Source organism: Palaemon carinicauda, chromosome 22 (genome assembly GCF_036898095.1).
Source record: "Palaemon carinicauda isolate YSFRI2023 chromosome 22, ASM3689809v2, whole genome shotgun sequence".
NCBI classification, from domain to species: domain Eukaryota; kingdom Metazoa; phylum Arthropoda; class Malacostraca; order Decapoda; family Palaemonidae; genus Palaemon; species Palaemon carinicauda.
The window spans coordinates 17,522,309-17,535,942 of record NC_090746.1 but is presented as its reverse complement, the minus strand read 5'-3'; the positions used below and the strand labels follow the sequence as shown (position 1 = coordinate 17,535,942).

At 42.0% G+C, this 13,634-nt stretch overlaps 1 protein-coding gene across 5 annotated transcripts in view; it reads left to right on the top strand.

Moving 5' to 3' along the window:
- Positions 1-13,634, top strand: part of Abcd3 (ATP binding cassette subfamily D member Pmp70) — a 367,264-nt gene that overhangs the window by 146,538 nt on the left and 207,092 nt on the right. For all 5 annotated transcript variants that reach the window (XM_068346001.1, XM_068346000.1, XM_068346002.1 and 2 more), the window contains exon 5: positions 10,559-10,628. In XM_068346001.1, coding sequence (XP_068202102.1) covers positions 10,559-10,628 — 70 coding nt within the window. The remainder of the gene's footprint in view (positions 1-10,558; positions 10,629-13,634) is intronic.

Below are 13,634 nucleotides of genomic sequence, written 5' to 3'. Positions count from 1 at the left end.
GTGACTGTAAGTTCAAGCCACTGCTGGTGTACCACTCTGAAAGCTCATGTACTTTCAAGAGCTAAAGGATCGTGAAAGAAAAAACTGCAAGTGATATTCCGTGTTAATGCTAACGCTTGGGTTACCCAGCATTTCTTCACAGAATGGGTTAATTTGTGGTTTGGTCCGGCAGTCAAAAAATATTTGGCGGAGAAAAACCTGCCATTAAAATGTCTCTTGGTCCTCGACAATAACCCTGGTCACCCTCCTGGTCTCGAAGAGGACATTTTTTATGTGTTCAGGTTCATCAAGGTCCTTTATCTCCCGCCCGACACCACGCCACTCCTCCAGCCCATGGACTAACAAGTTATTTCTAACTTCAAGAAACTGTACACAAAGCATTTATTCAAGAAATGCTTCGATGTCACAGACAACACCAATCTCACCCTTCGGGAATTTTGGAAGGAACATTTCAACATCGTACATCGTTGGAAAATTATTGACGATGCATGGCAGGGTGTCACAAGACGAAATCTTAATTCAGGGTGGAAGAAATTGTGGCCAGCTTGCGTCGCTGAGAGGGACTTTGAAGGGTTCGATACGACAGACCCTGATGACCCCGAACCTATTGTGATGGATGAAATCCTGTCTCTTGGAAAGTCCATGGGCCTGGAGGTAGACGAGGAAGACGTGAACAACCTTGTCGAGGAGCATCAGGAAGAGCTCACGACACAGGAGTTGATCGAGCTCCAGGAGATGCAACATTTGGAGGTGTAGCAAGGAGGAGGTGAAAGAGGAGGGCCGCCTTTTTACGGCAGATATCAAAAACATGTTAGTGAAGTGGCAGGAGTTTTCTTATTTTATGGAAAAGAGGCACCTTGGCAAGTTGGCGAGTGGTCGTGCCTTAGCCTTGTGTGATGACACTTGCGTGCATCATTTTCGCAACATTTTGAAGTGGAAACAAAAGCGAACATCCTTCAATAGGTTCCTTTTAAAAAGCCCGTCAAAAAGTGCAGGTGAAAGCGAGGCAAAAAGAGCCAAGCTGGAAGAAGAAGAAAAGTAAAAAAATTAAAATTAAAACAAAATTTAGAATTAAGTTTAGTGTAATGTAAGATTAACATTTTATTTTTAAGTGTGTACAGTCAGCTAATTTCATTTAAGTTGAATTTAAAGTTGAATTTCATTTAAGTTGAATTTCATTTAAGTTGAATTTCATTTAAGTTGAATTTAAAGTTAAGGTTATTTTACGGAGTGTTACAAAAGTGTTGTGTACCGAACGTGTTGCCGTCAAGTCTCTCTCCTGCCCGTCCTCTCTCCCTCCTCCTCCTCCGCACACCCCGCTGTTAGCCGTTACTGTCTGTTTCGAAGGTAATAACTCCATAATAATGTTACATTTCATAAACCAGTTCATAGCTATTTGTTATTTTGTTAGAGTAGGATGTTGATTACAACCATTAAAGACATGCTTTTCCTCTGTAATATGCCGTTTTTAGGGTATTTTTCAGAGGGTGGGAACGGAGTAATTTGTTTTTAGTTATTTTATATGGGAAAAGTTCATCTGAGATACGAGTAAATTGAAATACGAGCTCGGTCCCAGAACGGATTAAACTCGTACCTCAAGGTATTACTGTAATTCCATGAGCATTAATGTGATAATTAAAGCTTGTTAATATGATATTTGTAGTTTTGTGTGGTGAGGGGTGTTAAGAAATTCCTTGTACTCAACTTTTCCTTTGATATTTGTTGATTTCTTGTCACTGTTTTGAAGTTTAGGGTTTCAGTGTTGATTGTGTCCAGTGTTCATAAGGGTATTAGAGATCATATTATGTGAAAGTTTTTGTTAATTAGAACAGCAATTGTAGAAGCCCATAATAGAGTGGATATCCAGAATTGACGATGGTAAAGGTGGACATTCTTAATATTAGAGGAGGGGAAAGTTCTTTGAATTATATGTAATGAACATGTCTCTTGAGAGTGAGTTTTGGAGTTAGCAGGGGAGGGTCACATTGATTTTGGTCATGTATTACCTATATAAAGTGGGGATAGTGTTTGGGAATGACTGGTCTCTAATACCTATAGTATCTGCGGGAAACAGATTAGAGTCTAGTAACCTGGGCTAGATTGTCATGTAAAGTTTTAGTAGTCAGAGTATAGAAGTAATTCCATGAACATTAATTTGGTAATTAAAGCTTGTTAATATGATATTTGTAGTTTTATGTGTGGTGAGGGGTGTTTAAAAAGTTCTAGTACTCAACTTTTCCTTTGATATTTGTTAATTGTTCCGACACAGAAACAAACCCTTTGCTATTTATAGGGGTATTACTTTCGGCAACGCTGAAAATTAGCCAAGACAATTTTAGTGAGGGATAACTACCCCCGTTCGCCAGTTAGCGGTAGGGGGCTGGGGTAGACCGGCTACCCCACTCACTCGCACTCATCTGTTGAGTAACCACTCTTGCTTTTGGCTCATTGAACTGCCTTGACTATTATTTTCCTTTTCCTTTTTTCTTGTGCATGGTGTGTGTGTTATCGTCCCGCTATGCAGACATGTCTTGGTCGCGAGGGCCGCAAGTGGCGGTACCTTCATGTCGTCCATAGAGAGGGACCCTTACCCGCTGTGCCTGACTTGCCTGGACACCAGTGTTCTCGGGACGACACCTGTTCGGTGTGTCGGGAGTGGCCTGCCTCCTAGTGGGAGAGGTTTGGGTGTAAGAAGATGAAGAAGTCTTAAGTGTGAATATTCGCCTTCAGTGTCTTCCTCGAAATCGAAGAAATTGCGGGCTTCTGCTTCTTCTACATCCAAATCTCTGTCCAAAGCTGCTCCTTTGCCGGGCCCTTCTGGGGTACGGTCGAGTAGCAGCGCAGGGCTTGTGATTCCAGATCAACCCTGTATGATAGGCGAAGGTGTTGGCTCCCCTAGTGAGTTGGCTCCTTCCCTTCCCCTAGGGAACGCCTTTTCTTTTTCAGATCTTGTGTCCGTTTGGCCATCGCTTGGCGTCGATGGTCCCCTTCGAAGGAAGCTCTTTTCGAGCTCCTTCAAAGGGGAGCGGAGAGAAGGCGGTCATCTCCTTCCTCCACTTAGGTTGATCCTCCTAGTGTGGGCGCAGGCGCTGCTGCCCGTCAGTCAGGCCTCGAATCTTCTTCCGACGCTGAGGAGTTAGCTGATCCACCAGGGGCGGTGGCAGGGCTTTCTCCAAGGCAGGTTTTCCCTTTGGGGGAGCATGTCTTGTTCGCGAGAGAAGACCGCTTCATGACATTGGCGGTCTCCTTACGCTTATGTTTCTCCTCCAGGTGCAGAGCGAGAGCCTTGTCTTAAGCGACGTTCTCCTTCGGGAGAACTTTCCTCCCCTGCGGAGGATTTATCCTTAGATCTAGATCAATCTCCCCCTCGGGGGAAGTCTGCTGAACATTCGTCTCCTGAGGTTCATAGGGTGGAAGGGTTTGTGACCCCTCTCCATCCTGGACGTTCTCCTCCTCGTGCTGTGAGGAGAGGTTCTTTTGAACCTGCTGGTTCTCCTCGCATTGATCCTTCAGGATCTAGTGACGATCACCCTTTGGGTTGGTGTGATCGTGAGCCTTTGGGCTCTCTTCACATTGATCCTGTGGGTTCTCATGACCATAGGAGTCCTTCAGGGCTCCGTCGTGCTGATCTTTCGGGCTCACGTGACTCGGAACCTTCGGGTTTCAGTTACGCTGAACCTTCGGGTTCTCGTAACGATGGTAATGTTGAGCCTTCGGGCTCTCGAGCCATCAGTCACGCTAACTCTTTGGGTTCTCATGACAGAGGAACTTCGGTTTCTCGTTACACTGACCCTTCGGGGTCTCGTAACTTTAGTTACGCTGAGCACTTGGGTTCTCGTGACTTTCGTCACCCTGACACTTCGGTGTCTCATGACAGGGAAATTTGGTTTCCCGTTGTGCTCATCTTTCAGTGTCTCGCAACACAGGTTACGTTAGGCCTTTGGTCTCTCATGCCTTTAGTCACGCTGACCCTTCGGGGGCTCGTGACAAAGGAACTTCGGTTTCTCGTTGTGCTGACCCTTCGGGGTCTCGCAACACAGGACATGCTGAACTTTGGAGTTCTTGGGACCTTCAGACGAAGTACCATCTCCCTTTTTGGCGGCAGTCGCCCACACGACTACGCCCCGATCCTATTCCTAAGGATAGGCATGTGCCAATCTTGCCTGCCGGGAAGCCTCCCTCAGGTAAGAGGGTTGAGAAACCTGCCGAGGTTCCTAAACCCAGGGATCCGTGCCTTCCTGAGGACCTTCCCTTCAGTTTCTTGGGACCCCACGACCCCCCATGGCTTCATGCATTATTCAGTGTAAAGCTTCAAGCTGTGATGGGGGTCATTCCCCGCTCCCATTCCTTAGGAGGCACGCCTAGGATTCCTTTGTTGCCACCGGTCATCCCGTGGACCTCTCCTCCCTCAGATCCCAGGAGGAGCTTGGAAGCTTCCACGGTTGCTGGGCCATCTGGCAAGGAGAGACCGTTCTCACCTCACAAGAGACCACGGGAAGAGAGTAGGCAAGAACTCCAGGGTAGCCCCTTGCAGTTCAATACGCCACAGGCCAGACCCAAGAGAAAGAAGAAAAGGATTCGTCCTTCGCCTCCCAAGGAAGATAAGGTGACTTGCTACAGGGACTCCTTCTGTCCCTCGCTGGTCGAGATAGTGCCTGAGGAGGTACAACCTGTGACTGGGCGTGAAGTACTCCCTCTGGCAGTGGGCTCCCATCCTGCCTGCAGACCAACGGAGCCCTCTGGTCCCTCAATGACAGAGGATTACCTGTTTCGTAGTAGGGAGCTGAAGGATTTAGTCACCATTCCAAAACCCTCGGCCAGGCTTCCCTTTACGCTGCCTCCTAGGCAGCCGTAAGCGAGCACTTCCCCGGCAGTCTCCCTATCTCCGGTCTATCCTGTTGATGACTATGACCCACTCTGGGCTTCTAAGGGCGAGAGTTTGAAAGTGGAAGGGCAAAGCGATCCCGAGGACGACACTTCGCCAGCCGCCGCTAGCCCTAAACTAACGGAGGATGAGGGGAAGGAGTCGGAACATGCCTTCTGGCAGGTCCTAACCTGCATCCGATCTATCAGTGGACACCATATCCATCGGCAGCTCCTCTAGATGGAAAGAAAACTGTCCTCGATCTGTTCTATGGCACTCAAAAATCCCCGAGGACTAGTGCAGCTTTGCCCTGGTCAAAGGGGTTAAAGAGCGCCAAACAGAAAGCAGTGTCCCAGGCAACTGGGTCCACCTCCTCGCTCCGCTCTAACTCATCCTCCAAGCTCCTGCCTCCTAAGTATGTATTTCAGAGGGGGTACAGTATCCCCTTGCCAGTTCACGGTTTGCCATTCGTGCCCCCGCACATTTGCTGGTTAGGCTCTAAAAGTTTTTTTTTTTTTTTTTTTCAATTCATGGTATCCCCGCAAATTCGCAAATTTTCACTACAGAAACAGGCCTTTTTTTCTTTTTCTTTTTTTTTGCAGAAAAATGCTCAAATTTGCCCTAATTGGTTAATAATCTTAGAATAAAAATGTCAGTTAATATATTAGAAAAATATATATTTTTTTTAAGTCAAATCCATGAAAGAGAAATAAAACAACTGAAAAATGAAGAAAACAAACAATAGCACTATTAAATAACCTTGAGAGAGAGAGAGAGAGAGAGAGAGAGAGAGAGAGAGAGAGAGAGAGAGAGAGAGAGAGAGAGAGAGAGAGAGAGAAATCTAATACTCAATTTGGGAGCATGGATCTCCAAAACGTTTGACATCTTCAAAACCACAAAATAATACAGAGGTATGAAAAACACGTCCGAACGTTCACGGGTGCTAACAAGGAATGATGGGAGAAGGTTAGGTAGTGGTGGTGGTGGTGGGGGGGGGGGGGGCAGTAGCTGTAGTGAACGACACCTCGTAGTAACGGGGGATTTTGAGGAGGGAGAAGTCTAATTGGAAAGGGATCTCTGGTAGTGGTATCACTTGTCCCAGTTTTAATACCGACATCCTTTAGGGGTGAGCGAGCTGGATATATTCCTAGCATTCGATGCAACTTTTTTCTCTGGTATATTTAGCAGTATTTATACCTTTGAAATGGTGCTTTAAGGAGCATTTCACTTGGTGACACAGGTTCCTCGCCCAGAAATAGATTTTTCCTTCGTCAAAATCCCTTTTTTAGCATAGTACTCCATATAATGGGCAAATGGCAATTTCAAGGCCAGCTTAATGTTACTACACTTTTATTATAAGTATTTTACCACACATATTTTAATTTTTATTTATAAATACATCTTTAATAAAAACTCTTAGTATCAGTGTAGTTATCAATTGCTTGTGTGAATGCATTTGTTTGTTCGTCATGATCGGCGATAAAACGTAAACAAAATGTTTTCTGTTTTCGGCAGCGTTTTTAGGAAACAGCACGACATAAAATCTCTCTTATTTAATTTATTTTGAATTTTTAAAGATAAATTAAGCAAATCAAGATTAATAATAACATTATTATTACATAACCAATACTTTGTAAGATAGAAGTTGCAGAAAAAGCTAACCTATACACAGATGTGTAAATGAGTTCGTTTGTTTGTTATGATCAGTGATGGAACATAAACAAAGCAAAGGTTTCAGCTTTAGGTGGCGTGTTTAGTAAAAAGCATGTATTAAAATTGTCTTTATATAATTTATTTTGGATTTCTAAGTATACAGCAAAACCAATTCAACCAATTTAGACGGAACGGAGGACGATGACAGTGCAAGTATTGTAGTGCAAACGAAAGAAACAACGATGATTCCTATCACGATGCTGTCCTGATGAATTTTTAAACACTTTTTAATAGTTGAAATGGCATGGTGAATTTTGATGATTTTTAATTTCAAGTTTATAAAATAAAGTTTATTTTTCCTTTTTTCAAACTTTTCATAATTTTTTTCATATATATCAGTGTAGGTATGGAAAATTCTAGGTTTCGGACAACTAGGCTAGCCTACCAACAGGTTCACACAATATAGCCCAAGTACAGTACAGTACACTATTATAAATTAATGAAAATAAAATTACCTGTAAATATTGTTATTTTACATAAACATAAAACTATATACCGTAATTAAATGAGTATACTGTATTATATGAATGTAAGTCAATTCTTCCAAACTACACACACACACACACACACACACACACACACACACACACACACACACACACACACACACACACACACACACACTCTCTCTCTCTCTCTCTCTCTCTCTCTCTCTCTCTCTCTCTCTCTCTCTCTCTCTCTCTCTCTCTCATATATATCCAGAAGGTCTTAACAGCCAGGCCTTACCCCTCTCAGCCATATCAGAAACTGCAACAGAAACAGCAAACGAAAAAGGTGAAAGACCAAAGACTGCAGGGTCAAAAGGGTGCTAAGCAATCTTTCACAATAAGAAGTCCTTTTGAGGAGGGAAGGGAAAGAGGGGATCCGGCCGAGGCCGTTCCCACTAGGGCAGGCAGTCCTCCTATTTGTCCACTTGTGGGGGGATGCCTGCAAAGCTGCTGGCAGAGGTGTCTTCACCATGGGGCCGAACCCTGGACTGGTCTAGGTGATTCGTTCAGGGTATCGCGTCCCGTTCACGCTCTCTCTCCCTCCACTGATTTGAGTGCCAATTCCATCGAACTCCTGTACGAAGGGATCCGCATGGTAGTGTGCCCTCTGGGCATAAGATCAGACCAAAATATTCTTACAACAAACACAAGACAATGTTGAAGATGTTTTTGTTTATTTTAGGGACGAGGGTGTTTTATTCTTAAAACAGAAACTAATATCTAACAACAAATATTGTAATCTTACAATTCATATATATCTTGTGGTTTTGTTTCTGTAAGTCAAAGGTATTTCAAGCATTTACCAGGTGGGAAGATACACACCTGAATTATAATGATTTCTTTTTTATGTAAATATTTCCAGCTACCTTTTCACTCATGGAAAGTGACTGTAAGTCAGATTTCTGTGTAAATAACCTAGTCTGCAACAGTCAATCTTTCTGTCCAAACCCTGACATGCAAAGGTCAACCATTGATTGTCTGGCATCTTTGTTTCCAGAGCCTTCATGGATTATGGGAGGTATTTCTGTGACCCACTCAGACTGGCTTTAAATCTAAATTTCACTGTAGCAAATGTGAAATAAATTTCTAAATTGAACACTGCTTGATAAAAAATTAAAACTGTTTATTATCTGGATTTAACTACATGCCTTGAACAACAGCAACAACATTATTATTATTATTATTATTATTATTATTATTGTTATTGTTATTTGCTAAGCCACAACCCTAGTTGGAAAAGTAGGATGCTATAAGCCCGAGGGCCTCAACAAGGAAAATAGCCCAGTGAGGGAAGGAAACAAGGAAAAATAAAATATTTCAGGAACAGTAACAACATAAAATAAATATTTCCTATCTAAACTATAAAAACTTTAACAAAATAAGAGGAAGAGAAATAAGATAGAATAGAGTGCATGAGTGTACCCTCAAGCAAGAGAACTCTAACCCAAGATAGTGGAAGACCATGATACAGAGGCTATGGCACTATCCAAGACTAGAGAACAATGATTTCGATTTTGGAGTGTTCTTCTCTTAAAAGAGCTGCTTACCATAGCTAAAGAGCTTCTTCTACCCTTACCAAGAGGAAAGTGGCCACTGAACAACTACAGTGCAGTAGTTAACCCCTTGGGTGAAGAATTGTTTGGTAATCTCAGTGTTGTCAGTGTATGAAGACAGAGAAGAATATGTAAAGAATAGGCCAGACTATTCGGTGTATTTGTAGGCAAAGGGGAAATGAACCGTAACCAGAGAGAAGGATCCAATGTACTGTAGTACTGTCTGGCCAGTCAAAGGGCCCAAACCTCTCAGCGGTAGTATCTCAACGGGTGGCTGGTGTCCTGGCCAACCTACTACCTATGATATAATAACAATTATAATAATAATGATAATACAGTAATAATAATAATGATAATAATCATGATGACGATAATAATGATAATGATAACAACAACAATATTAATAGATTGGAAGCTGGATGCAGCCTGGAAACCCTCACTATAAACAACCAGTCTCTGGAGACTGTGATTAGAAAAAAAAGTAATAAGGATGATAAAGCTACTAATGACAGTACTGTAGTAATATGATTAATTTTGTTCTAAAACTTTGCACCCATATTGGTTTTTTAAAGAATGGTATATACAGTTACACTAAAGAAAAATAGGTAATAAACAAACTGTGACAATGAAAATCGCACAAACATTTAACAACAGAAGGTTTGATTCATAATATTGTTCCATTATCTTCAGCTTCATTATTATGACATCCTTTTTCTTCATTACGTACTTCACATCAATCTAATTATAAACAACTTCCACATCATCTTCATCACTTACAGTGACCACACTCATTATTACCTTCACCAGCTTCTCTACTGTTATTAGCAATACAATTCCTAGAAACTAAATTTCCTGTGAACAATAAAATTACTCTAGACTTTAAAGATGCTTTCATGTGATCTGGGTTAATCATCATCTTTGATTTTGGGTGGCATTTCATGGTTAAAACAACAAAAATAATGCTAAATAGTGTGGTGCAAAATGTTGCTGCCAGAACTAACTTTACTCTACTTTATTATAGCTAGAGCTATGTTTTAAAGATCACAGATGGAAAGATAAACACATATAAGCCAATATGACAAATGGTTATTAAAAAGAGTACTGTATCCAAAATTTATGTATTATGAATAGCAATGAATAGATATATAAAAAATCATAGAAAAAAATAATTAAAGAAGTCAAATTGTATTGGCAAAATCCAGAAGTTTACTAATCTATGTATGGTTATACTTGTCAGACATGTAGCAACTCCCTACTGTAATACCCAATCCCCCGTAAAATATACATTTCACTTGACATTTTGTGTCTTCCCGGCTTTGCTTGATTGGTTGGAGAATACTTTTACCCTTGTTCTTCTTGTATTTTCTGCCCTTTTTCTAGTGAGAATGGAATATTGGCAACATGCTGAGATGTTAGGGGAATGGTAAAAATAAAACATGCAAAGAAAGTTTGCCGTCTTTTGTCTGACGGACAAGACAAAGGTGGGCCTAGGAAAATCTGGGATATGAATATGAGCATAAATATGATTGGTTGGTTTACGCAATAAAACATTTTAAGAAAAGTTTTGGTTTTTAATTATGAAATATGGATAATTTACCTAGATTTACTGTATTCCAAATTTTAGGATTTAAAAAATTTGTTTAACATTTTTTTAAGATGTGTAGTTATGGCATTGTTGCCAAGATCTTTGTGGTAACTCTTTGCTTCATTATGGTTACTTTTATTATCATAACAGCTAACAAGAGGGAATAAATACTGTACTATTGGGAAAGATTGTATATTAGAAAAAAATACCATGTTAAATAAAAGTTTTGAAAGTTATATACAGTAGCTAATTTCAAGATAATTTTAAATGACATATCTGCTTACAATCTTGCAGCTTGAAATATAATGTTTACTGCAGTAATTTAAAAGCATAATTTTGTGTTTTTATCCCACAGTGCAATCATATCGAAAGATTTGAACCGCTTTATCAGGAATCTCTCGGAGTTTGTTCTTGCTATGCCTGCCGTAAGTATTTTACAGTACAGTACTTATATTTTCAATATATCTTTGCCATTTATGCAATGTAAGACAAAGTTCACAGTGCACCATATTCAAGTGAAACATTAACCACAATGACATAGAGGCAGTGTTTTCACTAAAGAGCTCAAATGGTGTGTGTTCATCCTGTTATTTGTATGATCTCCTAGTAAACTAGACCATTTTAGTTGATTTTAGAGTGTAATTTAGTTAAGAGAATTGTTTTAATATTATGAGAGGGAAAGAAAATTGTTCTTACAATGAACAGACCTCTAATTTTACTGATGAATAACATTCAGAGAGGTGTGATTGCCTCAGTGTAGAGGTACCTGAATAGACAAGAATTATGATATTGTGTCAGGTGAGTTTTCCCCTGCCTTCAAAGGGAAAGCCTTATCCTACCAAAATACAGGGTAATTCTAATTTTCATTTGTACTTCTGCTGGCATCACATATTTGAAGCAGTGATCTTATTCATTTTTTTATTCTCTTTTCATTACTTTGTGTCCCCCCCAAAAAAGTTGGAATTCATGTCAGTTTCTGTTTACTTTGGACATGTCCTTGCAAAACTGTTGCCATACTTTATTTCAAATGTGCCTTATGTCTCGTAGGCTATCTGACATCCCTGGTCTGTTTTGTCTGCAACGGCCGCATGCGAATTCAATTTCTTCAATGGCAGCTAAAATCCAGGTGGATTCTGCACCAGGACTCTCCGGGTACGCTGGTCCTGATGTGACCCGAGCAGCAGACGGACCTGAGATGGTGGGTGGCAGACATGAATCTCCGCCAAGGGGTTGATCTTCTCGTCCCCCCTCCCCCCAAGAAATTGATGCTCTTTTCAGATGCATCAAAAGAAGGGTGTGGGACCACATGCTGCACCACATGGCCTCCGGGCTCTGGTCAGAGTTGGAAAGGTACCAGCATATAGATCTCCTAGAGATGAGGGCAGCCCTCCTAGCCTTACAACAGTTCCATCAGTTCCTAGAGGGTCACTCTGTGGTGTTGATGAGTGATAACACCACTATGGTTGCTTACATAAATAAGCAAGGCGGTACCTTTTCGCAGTCCCATTGCCATCTAACAGTGCAGATGCTGAGATAGGCAGAAGACAACTCGGTGTCCCTGTCAGCCCTGCTTCATACTGGGCAAGAGGAATGTGCTCGCGGACAATCTGACCAGAGTGACTCAAATAGTGGGCTCCTAGTGGTCTTTGAATCATCTGGTAGCCAACAAAGTCCTGCCTTTGTGGGGTTCCCTGACTGTGGATCTGTTCGCGACATCCCTGAACAACAAGCTCCCACGCTACTGTTCACCAGTATGAGATAATCAGGCTCTCTGGCAAGATGCATTCCAACAACTGTGGAACAAGAACAACATTTATGACTTACTCCCTTCTGTTTGATTAGAAAGGTGCTCAATGAGAAAAGATCATCCAAAAACCTGTCAGTGACTCTCATAGCTCTGCTATGGCATGGCATCGTGCGGAATGGTTTCTGGACCTTCTTCAGCTGCTGACGGAAGTCTTGAGAGAACTCTCTCCACGACACGATCTACTCTAACAACCACACGTCAACATCTGTAGAATTCTTACGGCTTCTTGCCTGGAGGCTATTTAGCATCTCCTCTCTCAGAGAGGCTTTTCACAAGTTGTGAAAATGATGTGTGAATACCTCCGGAGATCTTTGGCTGCAGTCTACCAGGTCAAATGAACTGTCTTCTGTGGTAAGTGTCTTGGAAGGGGTATCTCTCCCTTTGGTGCTACTATTCCATCAACAGAAGAGTTCCTTGAATACCTTTGGGAGAAAAAACTCTTCTCGGTCTCAGTGATGAAAGGCTTGAGCCTTGTCTTTATGTTGAAAGGAGTTAACATTTTATGTTAGTTTGAGTTTTCTCTCCTCAATCAGAGTTTTGAACTTGCCTGCCATCAGTCGGAAGTTAGACCACTCCCATGGAACATGGTGGAACATGGTTTGTGTCCTTCGGTCGAAGGATGCTCCTTACGAACTGTTACTGCAGCATCAGATCTGCACCTGACTTTGGAGACTGTTTTCCTACTTGCGTTGGATTCGGCCAAGAGAGTCGGCAAACTCTATGATCTGCCTAATGACATCTCTTATTCAAGGGAATTGGGGGAGGTAATGCTCGGCTTTGTCCCTGAGTGTATCGCCAAGACTCAAAATCTGGGAGTAGCGGATCCTAGATTCGGCCCCTTCCTGATTAGGATTCTTCGTAATGTAACCGATGCTCCAGATCAACTGTTAATTTGTCCACTGAGGAGTTTGAGGTACTTCCTCAACAGAACAGTAGCAGCTTGCCCCCGAGTGTCAGCACGGGGAAGGTCGAGGAGGATCACCAAGAACACGATCTCTGCTTGTATTCAAAAGGTCATATACTGAGCATTGAATCCCAATCCTTCTCCACAAACAAGACAACCCAGAGCTGATGACATTGGGGGCATTAGATCCTCCTTGACGTTCAAGAAGAACTACTCTGTGGCGCAAGTCTAACAAGCGGGCGTGTAGAAGCGTCAGACCACCTTCACCACCCACTACCTGCAAGATGTGACCCACAGGAACATGGAGACGGTCTCCATTGGCCCCGTGGTGGCTGCACATCATTTGGTTTAAATTCCTGGGGCTCCTTGATGGACAAGTAGCAGATGGTTGAGTGCAGAGGTTACCCAAGATTAGTCAGGGATTGAAGGGTAAGAATGACTGGTTCTCTTTCTTTCATCTTCCCCTCTCTTGGGGAACAGCACATTCGGTCTACTGCAAGCTGGCCTCATCTGTGTGCAGGTAAATCCATTTCCCTTGTGTAATCTGGTACAGAAATAATACTTGTTGCATCCCAATACCCCCTTGAGAGGTATGATTGGGTATGTCTATAGTTGATTCAAAGATTCCTACATTTCTGAGAATTCTTACCTAGACTAATCACATTACTAGTATCACACAATCACACAGATTGCTCACGTAAATTTAATGAGGTGTCAGAG